The sequence below is a fragment of the Python bivittatus genome, unplaced genomic scaffold (genome assembly GCF_059951505.1).
Source record: "Python bivittatus isolate LINGU-HERP-01145 unplaced genomic scaffold, Pbiv_v1 ctg000020_np1212, whole genome shotgun sequence".
NCBI classification, from domain to species: Eukaryota; Metazoa; Chordata; class Lepidosauria; order Squamata; family Pythonidae; genus Python; species Python bivittatus.
This window is the reverse complement of record NW_028277030.1, coordinates 59,158,777-59,186,553: the sequence shown is the minus strand read 5'-3', so window position 1 is coordinate 59,186,553 and position 27,777 is coordinate 59,158,777. Positions and strand designations below refer to the sequence as shown.

General features: G+C 38.1%; 1 protein-coding gene across 1 annotated transcript in view; it reads right to left on the bottom strand.

The window, feature by feature from the left end:
* The window catches only part of LOC103057595 (uncharacterized), a 78,898-nt gene extending 56,938 nt beyond the window's left edge, over positions 1-21,960 (bottom strand). Inside the window, exons 1-16 of the mRNA XM_088139223.1 lie at positions 21,724-21,960; positions 19,107-19,217; positions 18,712-18,825; positions 16,874-17,068; positions 15,305-15,461; positions 13,048-13,196; positions 11,496-11,648; positions 10,914-11,015; positions 9,536-9,691; positions 8,276-8,394; positions 6,721-6,850; positions 6,395-6,598; positions 5,267-5,459; positions 2,536-2,663; positions 932-1,132; positions 398-519 (exon numbers count right to left, since the gene is read on the bottom strand). Coding sequence (XP_087995349.1) covers positions 398-519; positions 932-1,132; positions 2,536-2,663; positions 5,267-5,459; positions 6,395-6,598; positions 6,721-6,850; positions 8,276-8,394; positions 9,536-9,691; positions 10,914-11,015; positions 11,496-11,648; positions 13,048-13,196; positions 15,305-15,461; positions 16,874-17,068; positions 18,712-18,825; positions 19,107-19,217; positions 21,724-21,807 — 2,318 coding nt within the window. The 5' untranslated portion in view covers positions 21,808-21,960. The remainder of the gene's footprint in view (positions 1-397; positions 520-931; positions 1,133-2,535; positions 2,664-5,266; positions 5,460-6,394; positions 6,599-6,720; positions 6,851-8,275; positions 8,395-9,535; positions 9,692-10,913; positions 11,016-11,495; positions 11,649-13,047; positions 13,197-15,304; positions 15,462-16,873; positions 17,069-18,711; positions 18,826-19,106; positions 19,218-21,723) is intronic.
* Positions 21,961-27,777: the final 5,817 nt, after the last annotated feature.

The following is a 27,777-nucleotide window of genomic DNA, read 5'->3' as shown; positions in this document are numbered from 1 at the left end:
TTTTTAAAATTAAATCAACATCACAGATTTTTTAAATAAACATTTTCCATGGAATAATGAAATATTAAAAATCACAATTGTTTGCATGTATATTATTAATTTAGAAATGTCCACACGCACATATATGCATGCTGAACACAAAATTAATGCCTTATTCTTACTACTAGAAGAAAAGTATGAGAAATGACCATTTGCAGGTGGAAGAATAGCATAACAAAAGCTATTTTGCCATATGGGTTGGCTGGTTGATCTGTTTAAATAAGAATTGCTTGAACCCAGGGGAATAAGCAATGGGATTTGCTTGTGTGACATTTTGCTTAAATAAGAATCGCAAACATGGCTCCATTATAGATGTACTGTATGTGTCATATTATATAAAGAGACAAATGATACTCACGGGCTGTTACTGAGAGCAATTAATTGTTTTGTAACTACATATGAGGGAAAACCAAATTCAGAGATACAACCTTTGGGACCATCACGCCAAATCTTATAGTTATATTTACGCTGATTCTCTATCTGGAAAAAAAAAAAATCAAAGAAAAAAAATTCTTGTTAAGTTATATAAAATACAGCGATTTTTGATTTTTAAAAAAGATACCGTTACTCTGTATCAAGACTTCAGTGGGTGAGGAAGCCTGATATAAGCAATTAAAGTGACATGACTATGTAAGCTGAATTTGCTAGACTGACCAGCTTCCATCAATCCCCTCCTCCCATCCCCATCTCCAATGCTTTGCAGAAACATTACATAAGCAGTGAACAGATATTAACATCTGTATTTGTATACAGGCATCCAGCATGCAGCACGGTACATCACTAGTTCAAATAGTAAAAATTGAATGTCATGCATTTAATGGAAAAGATAAATAATTAGATCCAAAGCTATCTGGGCTACTCTTGAGTTTGACTGCGTATAGTGTCAACTTACCTGTCGGTTCATGATATCTCTCACCAAGTAGAGGTGAAGCTTAAGGCAAGCGCATTCATCTCTATAGGTGTTCACAAAATACCCAAGGTGGAAATCAAATCGAGGACGCCTGTACGTGATATCAGTTATTACTTGGGCCAATGCAAATCTTTCTTCTGAATCTAAAGCATGCTGGTATGCTTCAAAATAACTATCGAGAAGCTGAAAATATATTTAAGCCATAGCCAAAAAAAATAAAGAAATGTTTATTTTTCCTTCAATTTGTTTTAGTTTGCTTTGCATTGCTTTCATATGCTAAGAACAGAAATCTTTCAATGCTTCAGTTTCTGCCACAGGTAAATTTCTGCTTGAGATTCTCTGGTCCACCTATCATATTTTTAGTGTCTTGCTACATCACACCAGTTTTCCAAAAATCAAATAAATATGTTCAGAACAACAATCCAGGTAGCTCAATTAAATCAGATGGCTTGGCAGAGTGAGGTAACTGCCTCAGGTGCAGGTGCTGAGGGCATAAATAAAGTCCTTGTTTGATGCCACTCAGCCTCCCGTGCACCCCGTAAACTAGACTGCTGCCCACAATAGCAGTGGAAGGGGTTGTAATTTCACCAGAGTCAAGCAAAAAAATAAATCCCAGCCAGCTTCTGTATCAGAATGGACTTTTGGGGGTCATCACTTTGTCCTTTGCTTCAGGCAGCAACATTTATTAGGCCAGACCAAGTGGTGAGGGGACTACATACAGTACTGTATAATTCTGTAATTCGGGGGAAAATGGGACATCTGCTACTTCCCCCCACCCCTTTGTTTTGTATGATGTGGATGAAGTGACACACGAATGCACCCCATCAGGTTAAAACATGAAAAGGACAGAAGCAAAATAAATGCCTCTATTTCTAGATGTAAGCACAGCATGAAACATCTTTAGCAAGATTTTCTTTTTCTAGATAGGCAAGCAGGTAATAAGTCAACCAAGGCTATAACAAACACTCCTAGTAATTGATGTCACCTCTACAGAAAGAGGGCTCTAAAGCTCCAAACAACACTTGGTCTTTCAAGGACAGCGCAACCCATTCCATCATGTATCACAAACTTCTATTTAGATCAGTGGAACAAATTTAAGTCAGAGAAAGTATAGACAGCTATAGGCTATGCTGAGGGCTTTTTATGATTCTCCAGCTGCTGTGAGCTGCCCAGAGTCATGTACTTGAGATGGGCAGCCATATAAATCAATTTAATAAATCAATTTGCAAATATGGATGATGTGCGCAGCCCAACACACAATCAGCTGTCCATAGAGGCTCCGTCAGCCCCACTAGGTAGACTAAACCAAGAAATCAACTCCACAGCAAAGCTGAATTGAGATTGGCTCTGATAACAGAATCTTGCAAATCTGATTGTGCTGTACCTCCTCCCCCTTCTTATAGTTCAGCTAATTAGTAATCAAAATTGTCTGAGTCACTTCCAAATATTATCCGTCTGTTATAGACTTAAAACATGTTTCATCCCCGTCACCCTGGCATATCTCCATCTAGGTCATCTTCCTTACTCTCTACAGGTTTTGAGGTCCTTGATTTCTTAGTAGATCAACAGAATGTGAATATGTATACCTGCCACTTATTTTTTAAGAAATCTGCTTCACAAGTCCAAAGGTCAAGCAAGACTGCAGATCGATCCACTGATGTCTGTGCCCACCTTGAGTAGCTGTTGCTAGAGGAATCAGGGCCTGCTTTCTGGCCTCCGAAAGAAAAGGATAACACAACAGACTTCATCACAGCAACAATAAATTTAAGCAATCACAAACATTTGCAGTTAATGATGCCCAAGTAAAGTATAAGCATGCTTAATTTCCTCCAAGTTACCAAGATTTTCTTGCTTCACAGAACTGAACTGAAAATTAACAATCTAGATACACTTAATGATTTCAGAAGTCACCAAAGTCAGTTCATTGTCACAGAAGCGATTAGCAGTTTGACAAATTGTGACTTCATATCTGCCTCTCCTGGATTAATTATATAATTATTTCTAAAATCATTTCTAAAATGGGCTCACTGGATAAGAACCTTCTTTTCTCTAGCAGACCCACCTGGATTCTTTCTCTTTCCCAGAATGCTTTTAGGTTCCACATGGTATTTTTAGGAAAGAATAGAAGATGGTGGGGTGAATCAAAGACGACGATCCACTTTTTAGTGTATTAGCCTGCTTTTAAAATCTGCACTTAAAAAAAATAATAAAGGCAGGGACAATGAACCAAAGGGACCTTGCCATTACTTATTGAGCATATGCTTCCCATCTACATGTTTGCCTTTAGTTATGTGTATCCTTTACCTATATTCTTAGTGGGGTAGAGGGTGGGGTATGATATGCATCATTTGTTGTCTTGCAAAATAGGCATTTATTGTACTTTGTAGAAGAAAACATGGTTTGGCATGTAGAATTCAAGCCCAGCCTCTGTCTTGCAATTTGGCTTTTGGGGAAAGTTGCTTATCTTCTGTGATTTGTTATATAGAGCTGTCATTATGAGGTAGTGTGCCTGACAATTTCTCACATTCCTAACTGTGCTTAAAAGATTGAGAATCCTTGAGAAATTATACATAAGTGCCATGGTATTATAGAGTTAAAGTTGCTTTTGGATGTCCACACTGATTGCAGGACGCTTCACAGCCTTATGAAAACAGATTGGAATTCTGCTACATTGGGCAGTCTCATTCACTTTTCAAGGTTTCTACCCGAGGATAGAAAATGAACTCCTATAGCTTCACAAAGCCTGATTGTACTGTGACAATAGGCTCTCTGATATAAGAGTCTGACATTATTTGTTAATTTGACTCATTTGTTAATTCAATTTGTACAGGCACCCACTCAGCTAACATCCAGTTAAAAACATCAACAGAATAACTTAACAAAAATTAAAACACACTATGCCAAAGTCAGCTTATATATCCACAGCAAGTATATCCCTTAAAATGGGCCCATCTAACTTTCTGGCCCAAGGCCTGGGGAGAAAAACAGTCTTCAACACCTTATAAAAGGCTGGCCAGGTCGGGGCCTTCTGAATCTCAGGTGGGAGGCTGTTCCACAGGGCAGGCACAGCAACAAAGAAGGCAAGCCTCCTGAGCCCCATCAGAGGACACTGTTTAATAGAAGAGACCTGGAGCAAGCCACCCTCTTAGATCTTCTGAGATAGGCAGAAATAATTGAGATAGTCCTGCAAATATTCCTGTGCCATGAAGGGCTTTGTAGATGATAACCACTCCCTTGTATTTTATCTGGATGTCTACTGGGAGTCGCTGCAGCCTGTGGAGTAGTGGTGTTACATGGGCATACTAAAGTGCACCTATAATTATCCAGTTGCTGCATTCTGGATCAACTGTATCTTCTGAGTGGTCTTCAAGGTTAGCCCTATATAGAGTGCATTGCAATAATCCAAATAAGGCGACCAAAGTGTGAGTGATCATGAGCAGGACTTCCCTTGATCTGCTCTTTGAGCAGGAGCCAGGAGTCTAAAAGACCCCCACGTTGTGTGCTGGTTCCTTGGGCAGGGGGAGTGCTACCCCATCCAGAACAAACAATTAAAGTTCCTCAGATCCAGACAGTCCTAAATCCCACAACCACTCAGTCTTGCTAGGGTTGAGCCTATTCCTCCTCATTCAGACTCCCACAGCCCCCAGACACTGAGAAAAAATCTTGGCGGCTTCACTTGGTCTGTCCAAGGTAGAAGTGTACTGTGAACTGTCTTTTTCTATTGTGGCACTAGCATCTTTGCTCCTAACCTTCAGGAAGACTGTTGTTGTTCAGAAGGACTTAGAGAGTTAAGAAATATTTATTGAGATACATAATAGTTATTGCTGGATTATGATCAACATTTTAATCCTGATTGGTGTTTGTGCATCATGTAGTTAAGGAATCGTTTTGCTTTGTTTTTAATTATTTAATTGTTTTTAATTATACACTGCCACAATTCCTTGTCAGAATGTGGCAGTATAAAAATATAGCAATGAATAAATATTCTTCTTGTAGGAAGCAGGCTGAAGGGACAGCCTGGGAGTCTTCCAATCAAAAAAAGCAAAGGAGAGAAAAAGAGAGGAGGAAGAGTGAGAGGAAGGTTCTCTCTAACATAAATATTGACCCCCAGTAACCAGTAGGGTTAAAATTTCAAATAATCAATGCCCTGAGGCAACACGTCCAACAATTACTTCCAGACAACTCTCTTTGATTCTATTATCTGTTTGGTGTCTCTGTTTTGGGGATGATTGCTTTTCGTAGAACAAAAAGATTCTGTCACTCAACCATTGGTAGTATCAGAGATATTTCAAGGCCAAGATTGCAAAGTCGCCTTACCCTTCTCCATCTCAATGTACTGGCTTGCCACAAGCAAAAGTTGCTTTTCTATCTCTTTCAGGTCTTGGAGGGCAACATCATACATTACAAAAGCCCCTCTTTGATCCTGCGTATGAATATATGCCTCTTCAACAGTATAAAAATCATCATGATTTTCCACCTCTGCAAACTCCATAAACTGCACACTGTGGACCTGTGGAGCCATAGATTTTGAAAAGAAAACATTACAGCTGACCACTAAATCCATTACCTAATAGTTGTGCAGATAGAGGTTTTCATCCATTTCCTTTCTACTGTGACCTCCTCCTATCCACAGTCCATTATCCCTTAAATTTAAGGAACCTCATAGTCCATTAAGAAAGAAGTGAAAACTGATATCCATTCACCCAGGTTGTAGCTAGAAGAGACAAACTGATATCCATTCACTCAGGTGTATACTGAAATACTTTGAAGCTCTGATTAGTTTTTTTCACTGCCTCTCTAGCAAGAGCTGAGCTCCCACCTCACATAGCATGTGGCTTGTTTGAACTGAACTTAACGCAATGTGTGCTATTATGGTTTGTAAACCACGATTTATGCCTTAGCACTATGTATGAGCCAGGCCACTAAATCTTGTTCAACAAAACATGATTATGGTTTTGTGTGATGTGTGAACTGAGCTTTAGAATACTTGATGATATTTGGCTGATCAGAACACTTAGGTTTGCAGAATTAAGCACATTAGTAAGCCTTCCTCAGATAAGCTTAGAGTTGCATGGCTAATAGTCCAGCAATATGACATGGGGCAGGGACATTTCGGTGAACAGCAAGGCATGTTTTTTTTTTTTCTCCATGACCTGCTTTACTGTTTCTATTTTTGAACTTGCACACTGACAGATAAGAAGTTACAGCTTTGGGTCAGAAATAAAACACCTAGTGCAATCCTACATAATTTAGATGGCCTTGGACTTGAAGTTTAGTCTTTATCAGTTTGGTCAAACATTGTTATGACTAGATTGCAGCCCATTTCCTCTTGAAAACATATTGGGAATTTCCCTAAAGACAATATACAGTGTTTCCTGGGCCTAATGCTTTATTGTTAAAGATTTATGACTATGACAATATTCTGTGATATAACCAAAGCCTCACCTTATAGTCAGCTGGAGTATAATGCATGTAAGGGTGGGAGCCAAGACCCCCAAAGGCACCAGTGCCTCCTTTGGCTGCATTCACCCAGCTGGCGTCTTCTGCAGTGGAAATCAGATTGCCAGTGCGCAAGGCAAGACCAGAGGTGCTGATGGTTAGAGTTCTTTCAATGGATCGGAAATAGTTGAGTATTCCCAAGCAAATTCTCTGGTATAAATATTATTGGAATTAGATAATGATGACTATGATGCTAACAATACCAACCAGCAAAAATACACAGCCTCATGCTTTTATACTGCCTTATTTACAAGTTTTGAAGGTTTTGTTACCTGTAATTCTCTGATTCTCAAGTGACGTAAATAAAGGAGAGACAAATATCCACCTTTTCTCATGGCAAGATCTTTGCTGGGAGCTTCCATGTCCTCATCTAAACCCAGCAGCTGTGAGGCAGTCGATTTGCTATATTTTTTTTTCAAGAAAGAGAAATTAAATCATATTACTGTAGCTCAGACAGATTTTCTGTTATATCTAAATTAAATGATCTCTTTATATTTCCTTCCTAGAAGCAAATTTCCTACTGAATTCACTTATATAGATGCCTTTGTACCAGAATAATAATAAGAATTGATGGATTCTGATGCAATCACATTAAGATAAGAAGAACTTATGAAAATCCATATAAATGCCATCATCATTCATGCCTGGGGAAAGTTTGCTGTATCTGAAAATGCCAGCTAGAGTTTAGAAGTCCAGAAATGGCACTTTTAGCTTTTATAATATCTACAGTATATGATATGAAAGGTTTCTACTGACACATCTCCCACCCCATTCTTTCCTAGATAATATCCTTAATCATCCTCCCTTCCATCCCTCTGCCTGGCAAGCACTTGAATCTTTAATGCTGCTGAAGAACTAATTGTGGACTGGGGTGAACAAAGAGATTCAAGAATGAATGACTGACAAAATAGAAACTGTATATGCATTTTTACCAGAAACAAAGATGGAATCTCTGGATTATCAAAGGAAAAGAGAATTTTCAAAGTGAACAAATCTACCTAAATGCTGTACTCATACATCTATCAAGTACAAAATGAGAAATAGTCAGCAAAAGAAAAGTAGATACAAGCTCAGCTGGAAGCATCCCCTGAGGGAAGAAGCTGGAATCCCATTATTATCTACAGCATGGAATTCAGTGGGGGATTTCAGTGCCTATGGCAGGCTCATTTGCAGGCTCATTTGCAGGAGCAATGCAGATAGGACAGAAAATTGGACCAGGAACATGTGGAAGAGACATATTTATTGGTGACTGCCTTTAGATTATCAGCCTGAATACAGGGTCAGCTATTAAATGAAAGACAAAGATGAATGGGAAAGACTGTTAGATAGCCCAGGTACAACTGCCTGATTATATTTGCAGATAAATCACTTGTGTAGCGAAACTGTAAAATAACTTAGGCTTATTATGTGGTGCCATTTCAAAAAAGATGCTTTGGAAAATGCAGGGGCATGAATAGAGCACTTACCCATAACTCTTAAAAACAGCCATGTATTTTCTCAAGATCAAGTAGCAGCTTTAGAGAGCAACTGTACAGTGACAGGTCAACTTGCAGCTATTTTAAATGGCAGCATAAAAATGCTATGTTCATGCCCCAACACACTCTAAGCCACCTTTTCCAACTTGTTTTAGAACTACTGCACAGCTCTACTATATATTCATTATAGAAATGTCTAATGGAATAGGGGAAAACACAACACTTCTAGATTAATAAGCAATGCATTATACATATTAATCACTCTCTCTTGCTGTATATATTATGCGTGCATAATCTGTGTGTGTGTGTGTGTGTGTAATCTCAACACAAACAGAATAAGCAATAGCTTTACCTTCCATCTTTCTTCATCCCTGAAAAAGCAGAACCCTTTTTAAAGTTGACACTTTCCATGCTTTTCTCATTCATTGTCATGATAAGATTGCTATTGTTGTCATTTGTTTGCTGCCCCTGCTATATTTAAGATTAAATGTCATGGTCACATTTATACACACACTTTTACTTTTCAGCATTACGTAAATCTAAAATTATGAACAGGGGATCTGTAAATCATTTCCCTCAATCTTCTGTTTACACAACATATGGCTTATCATGGTGACAACAGCCAAAATACTTTTTTTTTTCATTAGCTGCCTAGGAAGAATTGCAAGATAAGAATCTCTGTTAAACTGTTCTGTAACATGGTCAGGTCACATTTTTCATTCTGCCCATTTTCTGATTTAACTCAGGGGAATTTCAAGAACTAGTTTTCAGTTTGAATACCTGGGTACTGATGTACATGTAAAGCAATGAATTTGCAAATTGATTTATTTGTAGTTGCAGCATTGATGTGATCACATGAGAGCATCAGGATTCCTCCTTTAACTGTAATTTAATCAATGTATACATATGCTATCATGAACTGGTTAACTAGTATGGGAAGAAAGGCATAAAGTGAATATTGCAAAAAAGCACAGATTCACAATAGCTGGATCAAAGTCCAGAAATTAAAGAAGAAAGAAAAAAATGAAAGAAAGATCGAGGTTCCCAGGATCCAGACTCCAAGCACCTGCTTGGAATATATTCTAACAGGCAGTAGACTAGTTGGCAGAATTTAGGACTTAATACTTTATATCTCTTCTCCTGTGCTAATCCTGTTGGAGGTGAATAGAATCGGCTATACTAAGATTGAGATGTGTTGAAAATTCACACAGATCACATCTGTAGGCTTCTTGGTGCCTTTTTTGCTACCACACTTTGGAAACTTGCCATACATATATCATAGAAGACAGCTTCAGTTAAATAACTAACTCTGGTATTGACTGAGTAATAATTTTATTGTCATGACTCATGCTATTATGCAACTGTTCAATTTTAGAATTGATCTTTATCTTTCATTACTTCAGGCAATAATGGATTGAAATGCCAGACATCATAAGATAGGCCAGGGCAACAGTTCCATACGTGTAATTAAATAGGAATTAATCTACAACATAACTTTGGACCTTCAGCCATCAGGCCCTCACTTAAAATTTAGAAAATATTACAAAATATATATAATGCTAGTAGAGAGATGCCTAGATTAATTTCAGTTTCTTCTTCCCCTTTATATTACCTGATAGAGTTCTGGATTGCGATAAAGCTTTTCCCAGATTTGATTGTAATGTTTTGAATGGAAAGAACTCGTAAAGGAAGAGGTCATTGGTGTTGGCTCTAGCATTGTTACCGCTTGCTCCTGGAGAGCCTCCATCACGTACTCCAGATTGGAAGCCTAGTTTGTCACAATCACATACTTTAATTTAGCCAAACAAATTGTACAGTCCAAATAACAAAGATCTTGAGGCTAGTCAGAGTTTGGTTGGTTTCTTTCTAACAGTGACTACTGTAAAACATTTTCCTCATAATTTTCCAGCTCTCCTAGCAGAACACATGCTTGCAAGTAAAATATCTCTAGTTAGGAAAATGGAAAGAATGGTATCCATAAAAACTACAGTGTGGTAACTGCAAATATATAATATTTAATATTACATTTATTATATTTATATGTAATAACTTATTATTACATTATTATAGGTAATAACATTTATAATAATTACAAATTATACAATATTATAATTTATAATGTTTAGTATGTAATAACCTTCAAATATTTCCTTGGGACAGAAATGAAGAGGCTTTTTTCTGGGAGTTGGGAATAATGTTAGATATTACATGGAGAGTAGGGCCAAGGTCTGCAATGTATGTCACCAGGACAGAAAGTGAAGGGGAATTTCTCTTTTTATTCTTTTTCTACCATTCTCTTCTCTTTTTCTTTTTACACCCCCTTCTTTTCCACCCTCCTCCACTTTTTCCACACTTAGCAAACTATCTCAGGTGGGAAAGTGGACATGTCCCTTCCCTGATTGCACCCAGAACCTTTTAGAACGAAACTGATAGGCGCTCACTGTTCACCAGTTTCATGTATTAACAATATTGTTTTGAGAGCTGCAGGTCAAAATGAATATTGATAATATCACTGAACAGAGAGATGGAATCCACAGGAAACAGCTCCAGCCAAGTGGGATCCAGTATAAGTTTACTGAAATCATTGAGGTATGATAAACATCAGTCATCATCTATCTGTATCCATGGGAGTTAAATTCAGCTAACAGATTGGTTGTAACTCAAACCTAAAGTTTCAGGAATGACAAAATAGCTTGAAAATTCAGGAGAACTGTATTGCAGGAAATCTGCAATTTGGCTAGAAAATGTGGAAAGGAAGTTCCATGGTTTCCAGAGCAAGCAAGTTTTTCCCCCTGGTCAGTGATTTTACATATTGTTTTAATATCCTGAAGCTTCTGAAATGGTTTTGATTAAGTGAAAGTATAATAAATAATATTACCCTGCATATCACAACAAAGCTGAGACGTGTAAAGGAGAAACTAGATACTGTATGTCATTAATATTCCAAGACATTTCACACACACACCCCCGTTAAAAAAGGTTTAGTTTACCTCTAACGTTTTTGATTGAATCTGCAGCTGTTCATCTACCTTTTTCCACTGTTTCAGTTTCATTAGTAGTTTTTGTTGCCATGGATCTTGTTGAGGCTTAATCTGCCAGCAAGATATTCAAAGATATCATATTCAATTCAATTCAAAGATAGATATTCAAAGTAATTTGGCATATGCAGCAAATTTATTTTACAGTACTAATCCAGTAGTTGGTGAAGATTAGCAATTTTGTATGCGTGAAGAAGAATGGTGTGCAGTGAATAACTTAATGTGTGATCTGCCCATCTGTCTGCTCCACAATATGATAACTCTACCTTCAAAGAGCAACCCTAATTACTTATATGTGAAGCGCCTTCTAAGTTTACTATGTAGAAGCATAGTATAAAAGGTGATGGTCTTGTATGGTTTTCCACATAAAAGTATATACATAATCTGTGTTCCTAAATATATTTAAGTTCAGTTTCACTCAGGATGATTATATAGAGGCTAGGTATTGAGAATTTGGGAAAGCAGAAGTTCAAATAGCTGTTTGTATAGCTTGAAAAGACCATTCAACAAGACTTCAAATTTAGTTGCTTTTACCTTTATAAAAGAGGTCCAATTTGCTCTCTTTTTCAAAGTCACGTTGGAGCTCACCATACCCAATGTTTCTGATCCAGGGGTTCCAGCATCATAAACAGGAAATGTTCTCATTGTTTGTTGTTTATTGAAAATGCTCCTAAATTTATGTTTGACCTGAGAATGTTGGGAAAATCATGCTGATTAAGCTACAAAAATCACACTGGTTTCCACTAAGTGCTCAATGCTGAATTAATGCTATATCGGTACTAGGAGAAGATCTGCTTTTTCAATACAGTAACGTTATAAATAATCAAGGGAAAGGGTGAGTTCACTAAAGCCTTATTTAATTAAAGCCAAATTTAATTTTATCTAACATTTGGAAAGAAGGAAGGAAGGAAGGAAGGAAGGAAGGAAGGAAGGAAGGAAGGAAGGAAGGAAGGAAGGAAGGAAGGAAGGAAGGAGATGATTATAATCTTGTTGATGTTAAAGTAAATGATTGTTTGGACTATTGTCTTTTAGCTGTACACTTTCAGAAAAAAAATTCAGACATGCATTGTACAAGATACATAATTGTTTACTAATTACATGAAGTCAGTTAATACACTGTAAAGATCAACCTGCTGCCTGGCTATGTTAGAGATGGTAGAGGATATCTTCTTTCCCAGCTCCTTGTTGTACCTCCTGATAAGTTTTACCCTGTTGTACTCAATAATCTTAATAGATTTGGGTTCAAATTGTCCTTAACTTTATTCCCATAACATTCTAAAAGTCCTAGAAGTACATAATTTTGCAGTGTTTTTTAGACAAATTAATTGCGCGCTCATGCACAGGCACTGTACATGCAATGTACACACACACACAGAGGAATTCTGTTACCAAAAAAGTTTCACCCAAGATTAATTCTATTAGGAAAGATGCTCCAATTATGTGGCTTGTCAGCAAATTATACCGTGGGCTTTAAAATCATGGTATGTCTCGGCAGGTGACAGCCCCTGGCTGATCTTGTCTCATTCAGAAGCTAAGTAGATTGGGCTTGGTTAATACAGTATTTGGATGAGATACAATCAGAAAATCCCTCAACCAGGAAAGTGGGAAAATATTCTAGACATGAGTGTCTACAGATGTGGCGCAAGTGATGAAATGGATATCACAACGTTACAATGCAAACTCTGCCCCCTTTTTTGTTTGCATCACACACCACATGCAAGTACATAAGAGGTAGGGCTTGAATCATGGCATTGCAATGCACATTTTGTCATTTTGGCATCGTCGTGGCTGGTTGCAAATACCACTGATTCCAGAAGAAGGCAGTGGTAAATCGCTGTTATATTGCTGCCAAGAAAAACAACATGGAAGTGTTTATTAAGTCACCAGAGCTGAACTCAATGTGTAGGAGATTTTACTTTTACTTTGTGTCTGTAGGATTGCGACTATAGCTGTCTGATAAATGCATTAAATGGTTAGATGATGGGGTCTAATTCAGACTAACTTAAAGTTTATTAAAATTACATGCCATGCTAAAAACTATGCATTTCATCAATATATATGAAATAAAAAACAAGAATTTTATTACCATGGAAAAAAGTTCCATCTCATTAGCAGAATGTCTCAGATTCTCTACATCATAACTAATATCCAATTGAGAAAGCAGAAGTCTGAGCTGTGGTTTCAGTTGGTCAATTTCTGTGGTGTGCTGGGGAACTGTTCTCTTTGAGATGGATCCTTTAAGAAGGCAAAATTAATGAAAGACTATATGAAATGTTAGATTCACCTGACTCTCAAGACTCCCCCCATTCAAATGTCATAGACAATCTAAACTTTTGATGCTCCTTTTACATTTTGAAATGTCTTCTCATCTATAAAATAATTTGTCTCTCCTGTCTACAGCCAGCAGGAACTTTAAAAAGGCAGAGAGCAGTTAGATTGTGAAGTTTTTAGTCAGCTGACATGAAAACCAACTAAGTGTATAAACCCTAAAATAAAAGTTGGCAACGTGCTCCTCTGATGGGTATTGCTTGTTTTGGCTGTGCTGTGTGTTTCCCCCGTTAGGTGATGTCCTTTTCCTGTTCATTTTGTTTGCCTTGTTAGGGTTTGTACTGGTTTTAACCGTACACCGCCAGAGTCGGTTCTAAGTTGAGGTGGCCTTCTATATCAAAATAATAAACTAACAAACGAACAGGAAAATAAAACAAAAATTACAGCATCTCAAAACACACAAGCTTTAAAATAGTGATGACTGGAGTTCTGGAATCAGCCCTCATCTGGTGCTGAAAAGAAGACAGGGATGGGCCAGGTAAGCATTTTGGGAAGGATTGTCCTAAAATGGGGTGATACCAGCCAAAAGGCCTCTCCCCCAGCAGTTGCCCCTCTTGTGGCTTGTGGTGGAGAAAATTCTTCGTTCTTGAACACATATGTAAGGGAGAAAGCAGCATAGTCCCAGAGTAAGTAGTTCCTGGACAATTTGTTTGCTTGTTTGTTTAAAAGATTTGTAAACTGTTCCTCTCACAATTTGTGACTGGATGGCATACAGTAATAAAAATCAGAAAAGAAAAAGAAAACAGAAAAGAAATACTACACAAGACCAAAATAAGCAGGCAAAAAGCATCACTTTAATCTGGGCCCCAAAATGAGAAGTGCTGTGAAAAAAAAAATGTTTATGGTCAAACCACCTAGTTCCAGTTGGCAGTTTAGTAGCCCAAATTTGGTCCTAGTGCAGTTTCTACTGAGACACTTTTCCAAGGTATATTTCAAACCCCAAATCTAATTATGTTGCCTGCACAGATGTCCTTTGCCCATAATTTCATTGATACAAGTATTTTAATTACTGTGCAACAACTTGATAAAGTTCAATCAAGTTCCCCAGGATTTGTAGAACTGTATGTAATCTGATTTATTGTTTGATGGCTTGGCATTAATAGGCCATCTGTGTTTCTATTCTACACTTCACTCTATCTTTGCTTTTAATGTTTTACTTAATCATTTTTCCCATTTAATCTATCCAATTTAAAACTATACAGCAGATGAAGTTGTAGACTTTATTTAATATCTGTAAAATAAATGGACTGGGATAACTTGTTACTGAAAGTAAACAGCAAAGAAGCAAATCATTTTAATTATCTTTCTGGCTCCATAAAAGCCTATTTTCCTTTGAAATTATAGCCAGATGTGGACTGAGTAGACTATATAATCACATGGCCAGAATCCTGAAACGACCTTGGTTTCGATCTAAAGGCAGAATGTGCATATGTTTGTTCATCTTTGTTAATTCAATCTAAAAGGTAACTGCAATGTTTGTATAACCATATTCCAATCTGACAGAGACAATGTAAAGTAGCAGTTAAGATGCTGGAATGGGACTGGGGAGATCCAGGTTCAAAGTTCTGCTCAACAATTGAGTTCCCTGGATAATTTGGGTATAGTCATTCTCTCTCTTAGCCCAGCCTTCATCACAGGGTTCTTGTTATAGAAGGAAAAGGTCCACAGACACTGCTTTGAGTGTCCAGAGGATACTATATCCAGAGGAAATGTTGAATATAAATAGTAAATTGGTATTTTTTCCAATCTTCCTATTCAAATCTTGAGAAAACATGGACAGCCTGGAAAACGTGATCTCGCTATAAACTTCAGAAAGACATCTAGACCTGTTCAGCAACTGAACCCCTACTGCAGGACTGTTGGGCCAAAACAATAACTTCATATAGAAAGTGCCAAGGGAGAGAGGGGAAACCTGCAACCTGTGACCCATCCATAGTCTCCTAGCTCATTTTTATAGCTCCCAGAACCTCTCAAGATTGTGTCTTCCAAATCATGTGGATATCATTATTCCTTACCCTCTATGGCTGAAGTGTTTGAGTGGTCAGAGACCTGCATACTAGGAGACAAAAATTCCATTTTGCCAAAAGCTTTGAATTTATCTCCATCACCTTGAAGTGGATGTCTGTCAATGGCTACCTCTGTCCTATGAGAGATAGGCAAGTGTTGGAGTACCTATAGATTTGAGCACATATTTTGCATTCATTATATATATTCAAAGCAGAAGAAAGTACACATTTAATTAAACGTTACTTTTATACTTCTCCCAAAAGAACCATAGAAACTGTAGTGTTGTTGGGAACGGATTGAGATTTCCAGCCTTTGTACAGAAATACAATTCAGGGAATCCTATACAGGAAATTTTGAAAACAGTGCTCAACTAAGCCTATTATTTTTTATATCGTTTGAAGACACAAACACCTCCATGAGATTGTTATTTCAGAAAATGTAGGCTGCATCTTTGTGATGGAATGGAATTATGAAGGCAGATAAGCTCAGGCAGATAAACATTTGATTGATGTCAGGCCTAGCCCAAGGAACTCCAAGAGACAATGCCAATTCAATCCAGCTATGTTTATTAGCTACAACCTCTAGCAAGAGACTAAAACCTCAGTTCCCAAAGTCCTCCAGCCACAACAGTGTGAATTCCTCGGGGAGGTGCCAGTCTCATCCTCTTGTTCCTCCCACGCGGTTCTGGCGAGCTAAGAAAATGTTTATCTGCCTGAGCTTGGCCTTCATAATTCCATTCCATCACAATCTTGCTATTAATGAAAGAAATATTATTGCAAATTCCTGTTTCCTACAGGAAGGTCAAAGGATGTTTCATGTGACTTAATATACTAGTCCATATAGAGCAGTGAGGGTGGACCCTGACATCACTTCCTCATCTAGTTATTAAATTTACTCTTATTGTAGGATTTTAGGAGCTGTAGTTCAGCAACATCTGGAGAGCTTCAGATTCCCCATCTCTGTCCCAGCATAATATAGATAAGGACCAAGCAATCAATCATGCTTACTCCATGGAGAAGTGAAGTTTTATACTTTAGAGAGGTCAGTACAGGAACCATGTGGATGATGCCATAAACTGTATTAATAGAAAGATAATCTCATGTTTCCTTAAAGCCCAATCAGTTTATGGTGCACATTTTCACAGCCAACTACATTTGTACCATAGTACATTTTTTAGTTTACAGTGGTTTTAGTTCTCCAGACTCCCTCTGAAAAAAGTCCATATAAGAGTGCAACCTCACTAGAAAGATTTAAAAATCTTTAGTTCTTTTTCCACTGCTACCTAATTGTAGAATAAATATTGAACTCTTTATGTCTCGTTCTGGTGCCTTGCAGTTGAAAAAAGAGATGCTTTTCAAGGAACCCAATTAATGCTCATGATTCCAGATGTTGGGGGGGATTTGCAAAACTTGAAAGGGATGCAGACTTTGTGCTGCCATGACTATTGGCAGAATTGTTATGCAACCAATATAAATGTCCTGCTGCCTTTAGCAGAAATTTATGAATACTAATGTGAAATGGGCCTCAACTTCCTCATAATGTTTCATGGCGCGTTTCATGGTAAGTCATCATCTTACCTGGAGATAGGTGTGGATGATCTTAAGTGAGTGCAAGTGACATATTAGCCATTGTGTATAGATCATCAAGTCTTCCTGGGTCACCAGGTTTATAGGAATTTCTTTTCCAGTCAGAAAATTTTCCCGTACATTTGAAAGTCTTGCAGCTCTTTGAACAGCATCGTTGTACTCCTGCATAATTTGAGCCACTTGTTTCTACAAAGAGAGGAGGAAGATGGAAGTGGTTTTCTTCTCCCAGAAAGATGAATTAATGAACTAGCTAGAACATCAAGTACCATTATTAAACAATATGATACCTTTAGCCACTTGAGTACTCTCCAGCAGCTTCTTTGGTGTCTTGATAAAACAAGTTTATTTGGTCAGAAGTAGCATGATTTCTGCTTTATTTTGCAGATAAATGAATGCACTTTAAAATATTGTTCCCAGTTTACCCACAAATGACCATTTTAAGAATTCTTATATTGAGGTTACTTCCTCTCTTATTATTTTTTTCCTAGTAGGGTGGCATCTCAGACAAAGGAGGAATTTTATATTCTATTTCTTTACTCAGAGGATTATGAACAATTGCATCTTTTCTTCACTGTAATTCTGTATGAAGTGACAGTATAAGGCTCAGTATAACAAGTATATATAGCTCCCAAGGGTGGTTTAATTTGTTTTCCTGAACATTACACAGGTTTAGACTAGATAATTCTTGTGGTCCCTTCCTATTCCACAGTTCTATGATTCTATCTAAGTTGTTATTCTTTAGAGGTACATCAAAATTCCCCTTCTGTGCTTATTTACTAAATAATTCAGTTTGCGATAAGGTTGCCAGGGTCTTGTCCTGTCTTCTCTCTGCCCAACTGTTACCTGTCTCTCTTCTGTTTTAACTACCCCCACTTCCTCTTAGCTTCTGCAGCCTTCCTATAAGGCAGAGACAATTCCTTACATGTATTCTACAAGAATAACAAACCCCGTTTCATTACGGTATCCTACAGTTCTCTTTTCTACATGCCTTTTTAATAAGATTCTGTTAGTCAAAAAAATGAAAAAGGAAGCTGGCAAAATGTTATCAGAGGGCCAAAACAAAAAAAGCAAAGTGCCAGCCTAGTATTATATTTATTTTCAGGAATGCCTTGGAGACCCACATATATCCTTCCAAAATGATAGAGAACATCCTGGGAATTTAGTTCAATTTCTGGTAAATCGGTGTTTTGTCACTGGCCTTTCTCATCATGACAGCCATTTTATGAGCAGGTCCACTATATACTCTTAAAATTCCAAATGTTCTCCTAGTCAAAAGGTTGCCTATTCTCACTAAAGTTTGACTTTTTCCTATTTATAAAAGTCTTGGCTGAGGACTAGAAGTATAACATTTGTGGGAGGAAAATGCTTCCTAAAAATACATTCATCTCTTTGGCACCATCTGAAGGTTTCAACAATTCTTCCTAATAGCTGGCATAACTAACAAAATGGCTGCTATCACATTACTGATCCACTAATCCCCTGGTTTTAGAACTGATGTATACATGCAACAGATACAGATATTACAATTTCTATAGATATTAGCCTATCAAATTATTATTGTTGGTAGATTTTAATACTCCTGTTCAAGTCCTTGCATACAGAAATAGACATATTAGTCAGATGTCAACTAATTTTACATGAGCAGGTTTTTAATTCCATTGTGTAAATTGATCTTACAGAAAGGAAATTAGATGCACATGTACTGTATAGCTTTGTCTCTTCACTTAACGAACATTAGGTCAAACTCATACTTAAGTTCTTACTACTTGTCTTGAAGATAAACATGTTACAGTATATTTAACAACTGTGCAACTCTGAGATTTCCATACCTGGTAGAAAGGGTACAGTTGTTCAATAACACTGCTGTGCTGACAAAATCTTTTCCATCTAAGCAAATGTAAGTATTTGCTTTGGACTAACTGTGGGATTCTGTCTATAAAAAACTTCATAGAAATAAGACATTACAGATTAAAATTACAGTTTTGCTTCTGAAAAACCATATATCATAAATGAGTTCCTTGGAATATCAGTCACACACATATTGGCTCATTGTCCACCTGAAACGGAAAAAAAACCCTCTAATACAAAACATGCATAATGAGAGGCACAGCTTTGAGGAAGAAGCCTCATTCAGAGGCTGACAAGCCATAAAATGTCAGTTGCTCTTGATGGAAAATTCAGGCTGAAAAAAACTGTGCAACCTGTGAAAAGAAGCAAACATTACCTGATACAGCAACAAAGGTAAGCTTTCTGGTGTATATTCTCTTTTTAGACAGCTGTCTAGCTCCCTCTGCATGACATCAGTCTGAATTACAAGAGGCTTTGCCTCTGTAACCTGGGAAAAATCAACATCAGCGCAAAATTATTCAGTAGTAATATTATTTATTCAGGAGTCAGAATCCTATGAATACAGCAATGAGTTCTTCAGATTGCATATGGCTTTTTACTTAAATTTACTACATTCTGGATTAATAAAAGCCCAGAAATTGGTAGTGGTGGGTGTTGATTTCATTGTGTTAACAAAGAAATAATATAATTAATATAAAACAAAATATTTTTGTATTATTTCATTATATTATTTATCTTTATCTGATATCATTTATCTCTACCTTTTCCCTCTCATTTGTGAATTTCCCCAACTAGGCAACAACACTAAGGTGACCTTGGCCAATTTCAATAAGCTAAGCAGGGTTAGACCTGGTTAGCATTTGGATAGGAGTCTATCAGAAAACCCCAGTGCTGCAGGCCATACTAGGAAGTTGGGGGGGAAATCCCAGTAAAAGAAGGCAATGGCAAACCACTTCTGTGCTGCCGCCTATCAGCCCCCTAGGTAGACCAGACCAGGAAATCAGTTCCACAGGAAGGCTAAAATTACTTTTATTGAGACTGGCCATAATAACAGAATCTTGCAAGTATGATTGTGCTGTACCTCCTTCCCCTTCCTATACTCCTGTGAATTAGGGAGAAGTCTGCCTGAGCTTCTTCCAAAAATTATCTGGAACCTCTGGACTTAAAAATTGCTTTTTGTCCAAGTAACGGTTCTTGCACAACTCTATTAAGATCACCTTTACTCTCTACATTGCCAAGAAAACTACATGGAACTCTTCATGAACTCACTAGGAGTTGCACTCTACTAAAAGATTACACTTACTTTTTTTAATACTTACATGATAAAAAGCTTACAGCTACCATCATTACCATGCTTTGTTCCTGTCCAGAGAACTGCAGACAAGGAAGGAAGCAATGCAGGAATATTCTTCCAACTATGTTTCTCCTATTACTGTTTTTCCAATTGGTACCAAAACAACGGGGGTTGAATCTCTCGGGAATGAGGGTGCTTTGGATGGCATGGTTCCAAGATCAATGCTGACCTGCTCATGGATCCCCCTTTTTGAGAACACTGTTGGTGGTATGTAAGGTATGTTTGTTTGTTTGTTTGTTTTAATTTGCTAAAATTGTTTTTTCCCACCATGGGTTGTTTTATTATACAAAATTAAAGTCCTATGTCTTACTTCTAATCTTAATGCCAATTCTATGTCTGTGTCTATCTCCTACTTATTTTCTTATTACCAATCTTAATCTAGAGTCTTCCTATTACTATACGTTTACAACTTCTAACTTATTTAATGTATACATTTGGTATCTCTATTCTTGTACCTCTATGTTTTCCTGTCTTGACTATTTCCTAACTTGTTGTGTCTTTCTTAGTTCCCCAGGTCTTCAGCACCTGTAGCCAAACTCAGTCCATCTACATCTGAAAACCCTTTTCACACTCTTTCTCTACAGTAGAGACTTATGTATGGGGCTTTGCTCTCCCCCAGCACTGACAATCCTCTCTTCCTGGAGCTGGTTTGGGAAACTCTGCACTTGGGCTGCTGCACACAGTGGCCTTGCTTTGGTTGTTTCTTTTGCAGAAATGGTTGGCTCTTTCCCCTCACGTTGTTCAGCTCTGCTTCTCTTGCAACTTCAAGGCTTGCTGTGCCTTCCATCATCCTGGGACTGCTGCTGAGGTTTTTGCCTTTGAACTGGAGGCTTTTCCCCACTTCTTTGCAGTCTTCCAGGCTCAACTCCTCTTTTGTGTGTGTGCCATTGAGTCAGCTTTTGACTCTTGGTGACTGCCTGGAAAGTCCCTGCAGTTTTCTTGGCAAGGTTTTTTGGAAGTGGTTTACCATTGTCTCCTGCCTAAGGCTGAGAGAGAGTGACTGACCCAAGGTCAACCAGCTGGCTTTGTGCCTAAGGTGGGACTAGAACTCACGGTCTCCCAGTTTCTAGCCTGGTGCCTTAACCACTACCCCAAATTGGCTCTTAATTCCTCTTTTGCCACACCCCCGCCCCACCAATATATGTGCTGGATTTCTTGTCTCCTTTATGGGACACTCTCTCCAGTTAAGAAGGTGGGGCTGTTTTAACCCTCTTTCCCAGGCAGCACTGAAACTCTGGATTCCAGGAGGAAAGGAGAATTGCCTGCTCATCCTTCCACACGGTACGTCTATGTCCAAGCTTCTTTGGGCATCACTTGGTTCTCCAGGCTGGAACTGCCGTCCTTGCTTGCAAAGCTCTTTTCACTAGTCTCAGCAGTATTTCCACTGATTTATCTAATTTTGGGCAACTTTCAGGGCTATAGTATTGCAGGATCTTTTAAAATTGTAGAAAACACTGTTTAATAAGGATCAGAACGTTTTAATGGCAATTTTATTACTAAATAAAATAATTACTAACAATCAGAAATAAGCTTCTCCAGTTTGAATAGGATTAATACCGAATAAGCAGAAGGCATAAGTGGTATGGCTTTTGGACTATGTTGTAGTAAGTTTTCTGACAGTGATGTACTTATCACTTACCTGTAAACATTTTTTCAGTATCCACTCTCTTTCTCTTCTGAAATAATCAACATCTTTTGGAAGGGGCACAGAGCTGTGAAACATGATGAAAAATGGTTTTAGATCAGAGCAGAATTAGCAGTGAAATGTATAAGAAATTATTTAACAACAGTAAAATATATAGGACGAATTTAACAATAATCACTTGGAAACTCAAAGAATTCATACAGCTTGTACCACCATTATCCGCAGACTGAGACTCTTAAGCCAATGTGCATTCAGACCCACTCATGTTGAATATCTTTTTATTTCCAATTGCTGGAACCTTCCTGCTGAAATTAAAAGGCAAATTCAGCTCATTAGTTAATTACAAACAGAACAAATATTAGAATACTAATTGGATGAATGAATGGGTAGCAATTTATGTGGAAAATTGATGATTTGAGAGAGCCATCTACTGTACAACTGCACATTTTGAACAGAACATCACTTTCAGTAGACTTCAGTCAAAACCACAGCTGAACAGGCCAAGCCCCTGGTTTTCAACTGATGTCATGACATTCTCCAAAGTGGGTCACACCAGTAGCAATACCTCCATGAAGTGTGAGAATGAAATGAAAAAAGATTGGCAAAGGATTAAACTATGAAAAAAATGGCATCTCTATTTCCATACGGGAATCTGCTCTGTGTTGGATGATCCTAAGCATTATTTTGCTAGCATGTGAACTTAAGGATACTGTATGATAGTTTGCAAACATTGTTACGCCTCCTTTCTTTGCTATTGGTATGCAAACTGATCTCTCCCAAACTGTTGGTCAGTGTGATTTGCTGGCATAATTTGGTTAGAACCTTTACTGATTCTTCTTCTGTTGCTTCCCATATTCCTCTAGCCACTCCATCAATTTGGTAACCTTCTAATTTGGAAATGACCAGATGTGCTGATCTGATTTAATCTTCTAGTACTAGAGGTTTTTCTAAATAGAGAATATCTTCTAAGGTATCTTGGATATTGACACTTTTACTGAACAACAATATACTCCTTCCACCTTTGTTTGATGTTCTGTGAATCAACTAATGAGCAACTTTAATGGAGGCGGTATACTACACTGACAGGATTGTCCTGCTAGTAATCTCACTACTATGTTTCATACCAGGGATTTCTGGGTTACCTCTAAAGGTTCTGTAGCGCCATAGACTGTGTTGCAGCAATCTAATCAGGTGGTGATCAGTGTGTGAGTCACTGATATCACAACAGTAACTCATTCCCTCACTTATTGTTATATAAGTACACAAAAGTTGGGCTGAAAAGCCTGAAGAATATTGCTTTACTGTTATATAAGATGTGCTGGAATTATTAAAATTAAATGTGCTGTAGAGAAATACATGATTGATTGGCATCTATCATTGCTGAGCCATTGTTTTTGAAAAGCCTAGATTTATAATATATATATATGTATGTATGTATGTATGTATGTATGTATATATGTATGTATGTATGTATGATTTCTATTTATTTGGCCACCCATCTGAAATTCGTGACTCTGGGAATCTAACAACAATTAAAAACAGTATAAAAAAATGTAAAACAATAAAGGTAGTGTTGATACTCATGGTTTTGTCTGCACCACCTTGAAGGGCTGACAGCGGCTTTCGATATCATTGATCATGGTATCCTTCTGGATCGGCTCTGGGGGTTGGGAGTGATTGGTACTGTATTGTGCTGGTTTTCTTCCTTCCTCCAGGACTGGTTCCAGTTGGTGTTGATGAGGGGGAGATCTCAGCCCTTCGAGGTAGTCCAGACAAGAAGCACCAACCATGAGTACTAACACTACCTTTATTATTAGGTTATAGTAACAGTATAATATACTAGGTTATAGTAACAGAATCTTGCACGTCTGAAGGTAAATCTCTTCCCCTTCATCTTTACAGTCCAAGAAACCAAGGACAGTCGCTTCTGAATGTTTGCCAGGCTCCCGTTCCTTCTGCGGGCTCAGCTGCCTCTTATTTGACCATTGCCTAGTCTGTGGCTCCTCCTCCTCCTCCCCCTGTCTCTCAAGGACATTCTCACAGACCATTACAGCTGCTAAGAGGTTAAGAGCAGGGATGGATGCACCACCCCCATCCTGCTCTCGTCTAAGGACATCTAAAAGCACAGTCAATACTGTTTCGGTCCCATTCCCAGGCCTGAATCCTGAATGAAAGGGATCCAGATAATTCATTTCCTCTAGAATTCTCTGGAGCTGCTGCACGACCACCATTTCTATAACCTTCCCTAAAAAGAGAAAGTTGGAGGCTGGATGAAAATTGTCCACCACCGTTGGCTCCAGTGATGGCTTCTTGAGGAGTGGGTGAACCGCTGCCTCTTTAAGAGATAGAGGGATGACCTCCCTCTCTCAAAAAAGAATTCACCACCACTGAAACCCAACTATACATTACTTCCCAGGAAGCTTTAGTCATCCAGGAGGGACATGGATCTAATATACAGGCAATCAAGCTCACAGTCATGAAAACCCTGCTCGTTTCATCAGGACTAATATGATCAACCTCCTCCCAGATAACTGAACAAGACTGAGCCCCAGTCAACTCCATAGGACCTGCTCCAAGGCTAGAGTCCAACTTAGAGTGAATCTGAGTGACTTTATTCAATAGATGCCCAGTACATTCCTCACAATGACCTTGCAAGTAGACCTTTGAGCCAAGCTTTCCCAAGAATGGGAAAGAGTTGCATTGGTGCTAAGTTATGCGGCCCTTTGCAATACAGCTAGGTTCCTAAAGGAAAAATAATGTTTTTACCAATGTGGAGTTCCTTGTAAGACTCCATTTCCTTCAATTTCTGTGTTTAGTTCAGCCAGCTGCACAGCTAGTTCTTTCTCTACCTGCTGGACTCTCTCGGTTGAAGAGATCTTGTAAACTTCATCCATTTTGTCTTGCAACATAAAGAGAAAGTGTAGATAAAGTTATTATTTAATATTTAATTTTCAATAATAAATATGGTTTCATAACCAAATATTTTCAAAGTGAGTGCATAAACATAATCTGTTATGTACACAAACCAAAGAAGAAATCAGCTATACCATAATTCATGATGGATATTTGTTTCTCTTCTTGCATGAGGACAAAAGATCCAGTAGAAGTATAACTGCTTTTTCATGCTAACTGCCCAATTTATGTATTAAAACAGTACATGACACAAAAGTAAAAAGGCCAGTTACTTATATATTTTAGTGGCATTGCTTTTATTTGCATTGTTAATTGCAACAGAATACCTTCAAGCTGCAAATGCGCACTCTCTTCTTTCTGTTACATTCTATTACCTGAAACTGAGTTGGCATTTTAAAGAACCAAAAGAGCATCTGGAGTAGCTATCTCTAATGGTGAAAGCTGGTACTGCACATCTTCCAGCTGCAATTCCAGCTGTGGTCATCATCCATAAAGCCCTACATAGCATAGGACCAGGCTATTTGCAGGGCCACCTGGCTCCATTTGTCTTCGCCCCACCAGAACTAACAGGGAGGGCATGCCTTCTATTAAGCAATGTCATCTTGTGGTGCTGTGGACTTGTGCCTTCTCTGTCCTGCCCTATGGAACAGCATCTCTCCAGAGATCTGAATGTCCCTGTCCCTGTTAGCATTTGGTAAGGTGTTAAAGATCTGGCTGTCCCCCCAGGCATTGGGGGGGTTGGTTAATGTTTTGTATTTTAATGAGTTGGATTGTGCTTGTGACCTTGTGCATTATGGTTATTGTTAAATTGTTGTTTTTAACCCTTGTAAACCCCCCAGAGTGACTTTTGTGAGATGGACAGCCCTATAAATGGTTTAAATAACTAACTAAATACATTCATATTCTTTTTTGCACAGATAAGACTTTTGGTTAGGATTGTTAGAGTTAATTTAGACCACGTACGTCTAAATGTATACCATGTATGTCTACCTATATGTTTGCTAAGTGAGTTCTTATATTTGGTGGTTCTAATCTGAATTATGTTTTACAATCAAATTCCTTCTAAATTTATTTCACACTAACCTCGTAGACTCTGCACAGGCAGAGGCTATATTAATACAATCCCCCACTACACCAGCTTTTCCTAATCAGGAAAATATATGTGGACTCCCACTCTGGGGGTTCTTACTCATGGCCATGTTGGGTAGGGAATTCTGGGAGTTGAAGCTGCACAGGTTGGGCAAGGCTGTATTAAGCCAAAACCAAACCAAACATTTAGTGGCTGACTATTTTGTGCAAAACAGTATAATCCACTTTATGTGTTTTGTTTTGTTTTGTTTTTGGTTTAGTGCGGTGTCCGAATCAGCCCATTAGGATTTGTTCAACACGCTATGGATTAAAAAGGTCCCAGCTCAATATTTGTGGAAAATACCCCCAATTATATTGCCTTTGTGGAACAGGACATATCACCAGCCTCTGCTCCTTCAAAAGTCTCAGTAGTAGTTCTGATTTGACCAGCCTCAGCAACTCTTCCTTTGTCTTAGGATATTTCCACACCTGGGGTTTGTACCACCAGCTTCAAATTCACCTCAGCATTTGCATGCAGCCACACAAATGACCACAACAGTCCGCAACTGAGTCGGCCAGTGCTCTCTCTACATGGCCAGTGAAGGAGCACAAAAAATGGCAGGTAGCCGGCACTCTGCCCCACCTTTAATTGTTGCCTTGCTGTGTTTGCGCGCCATAGTGAGGAAGCAAGGAAAATCAAAAACAAAAAACAGGCTATAGTGTAGGGAGATATCTAGGTAATATTCATGCGGCTGAGTTGCTGATGAATAAAAGTTTGCAGAACTTGCTTGTGCAAACTTATCTGCTGTCCAAAACGTTTTGGGCATGAAAGTTATCACTAGTGGTGGGCAAAAAAGGAACAAGAACTGGCTTTGACATTTCATCCCACTTTTCTACTTTTAAAAAAGCCACTAATACTGCTTTGTATACTTTTAGTTGCATTGTTCAAAAAAAAAAAAAAAGAGAGAGAGCTCTGATTTTATCACAGCTATATACAGGTACATTTGCATTAACTGCCACTTTGGGCTTCTTTTATGTCAGCAATGGAATAGGAAAGGGAAGGCTATCTGCAAAGTATCCTTTAAAATCTTTTCTTGGCTCATTTGTTGATAGCGTATTCACCCAAATACCCAGAAAATGGCCATTGGTTGATAGTACTAACTACTATAACATCATTGTAGTTTATTCCAACCAAGCTAAAAGCTAATTATGACCTTCATGTGTGGAAGGTATGTATGTATGTATGTATGTATGTATGTATGTATGTATGTATGTATTCATTCATTCATTCATTCATTCATTCATTCATTCATTCATTCATTCATTCAATTTCTAGGTTGTCCCCTTCCAAATGATTCTGGGCAGCTTCACAGAATTAAAAATGATACCATACAAACAACTATGTCCATAAAACAGCAACCATTCAGGGAACAAATCTATCCATCCATATCCTTAGCAGCTCATAGTATCTGTCCCTCTATCTCAACCCAAGGTCTCACGGAAAAGGTAATTTTCGAAGGAACAGGCACAGTGGGGGAGTGCCTATTCCTTTAAAAGCCTCTCTCAGGAGCCCAGTTTCCATCAGATGGTGTTTACATAAACAGAGATGAGGTATTTTCATGTCACATACTAACTGGGTTCACACATCACACAAAGCCATTATTGGTTTTACAATGTCTCACTGAATAAGGCATAATTTAGCAAGGTTGTGCAAACTGTAATCCATAAAATATGGCTTACACATTACAATTTCAGACATTATATTAAGCCCAAACCAAACCCAATCAATTATGATGTGTGAACTAAACTGTTATTCATTCGCAATACAGCCATTGCATTGGACCTCATTAATATGAGATCCACAACATCAGCACACTTTATAGTGCACAAAAGAACTTTGAAAGAAAAGCAATATACTTATTCCTGGACTATTCACAGAACCCAATCCAGGTTTTGATAGGCCTACAAATTCATTTTAGCAATTATATATAGGATAATAGGATAGTTCATTGGGTACTGAGATGATTCCTGTTTTATGTTGGAACATACCAGAGATTCCTTATTGAG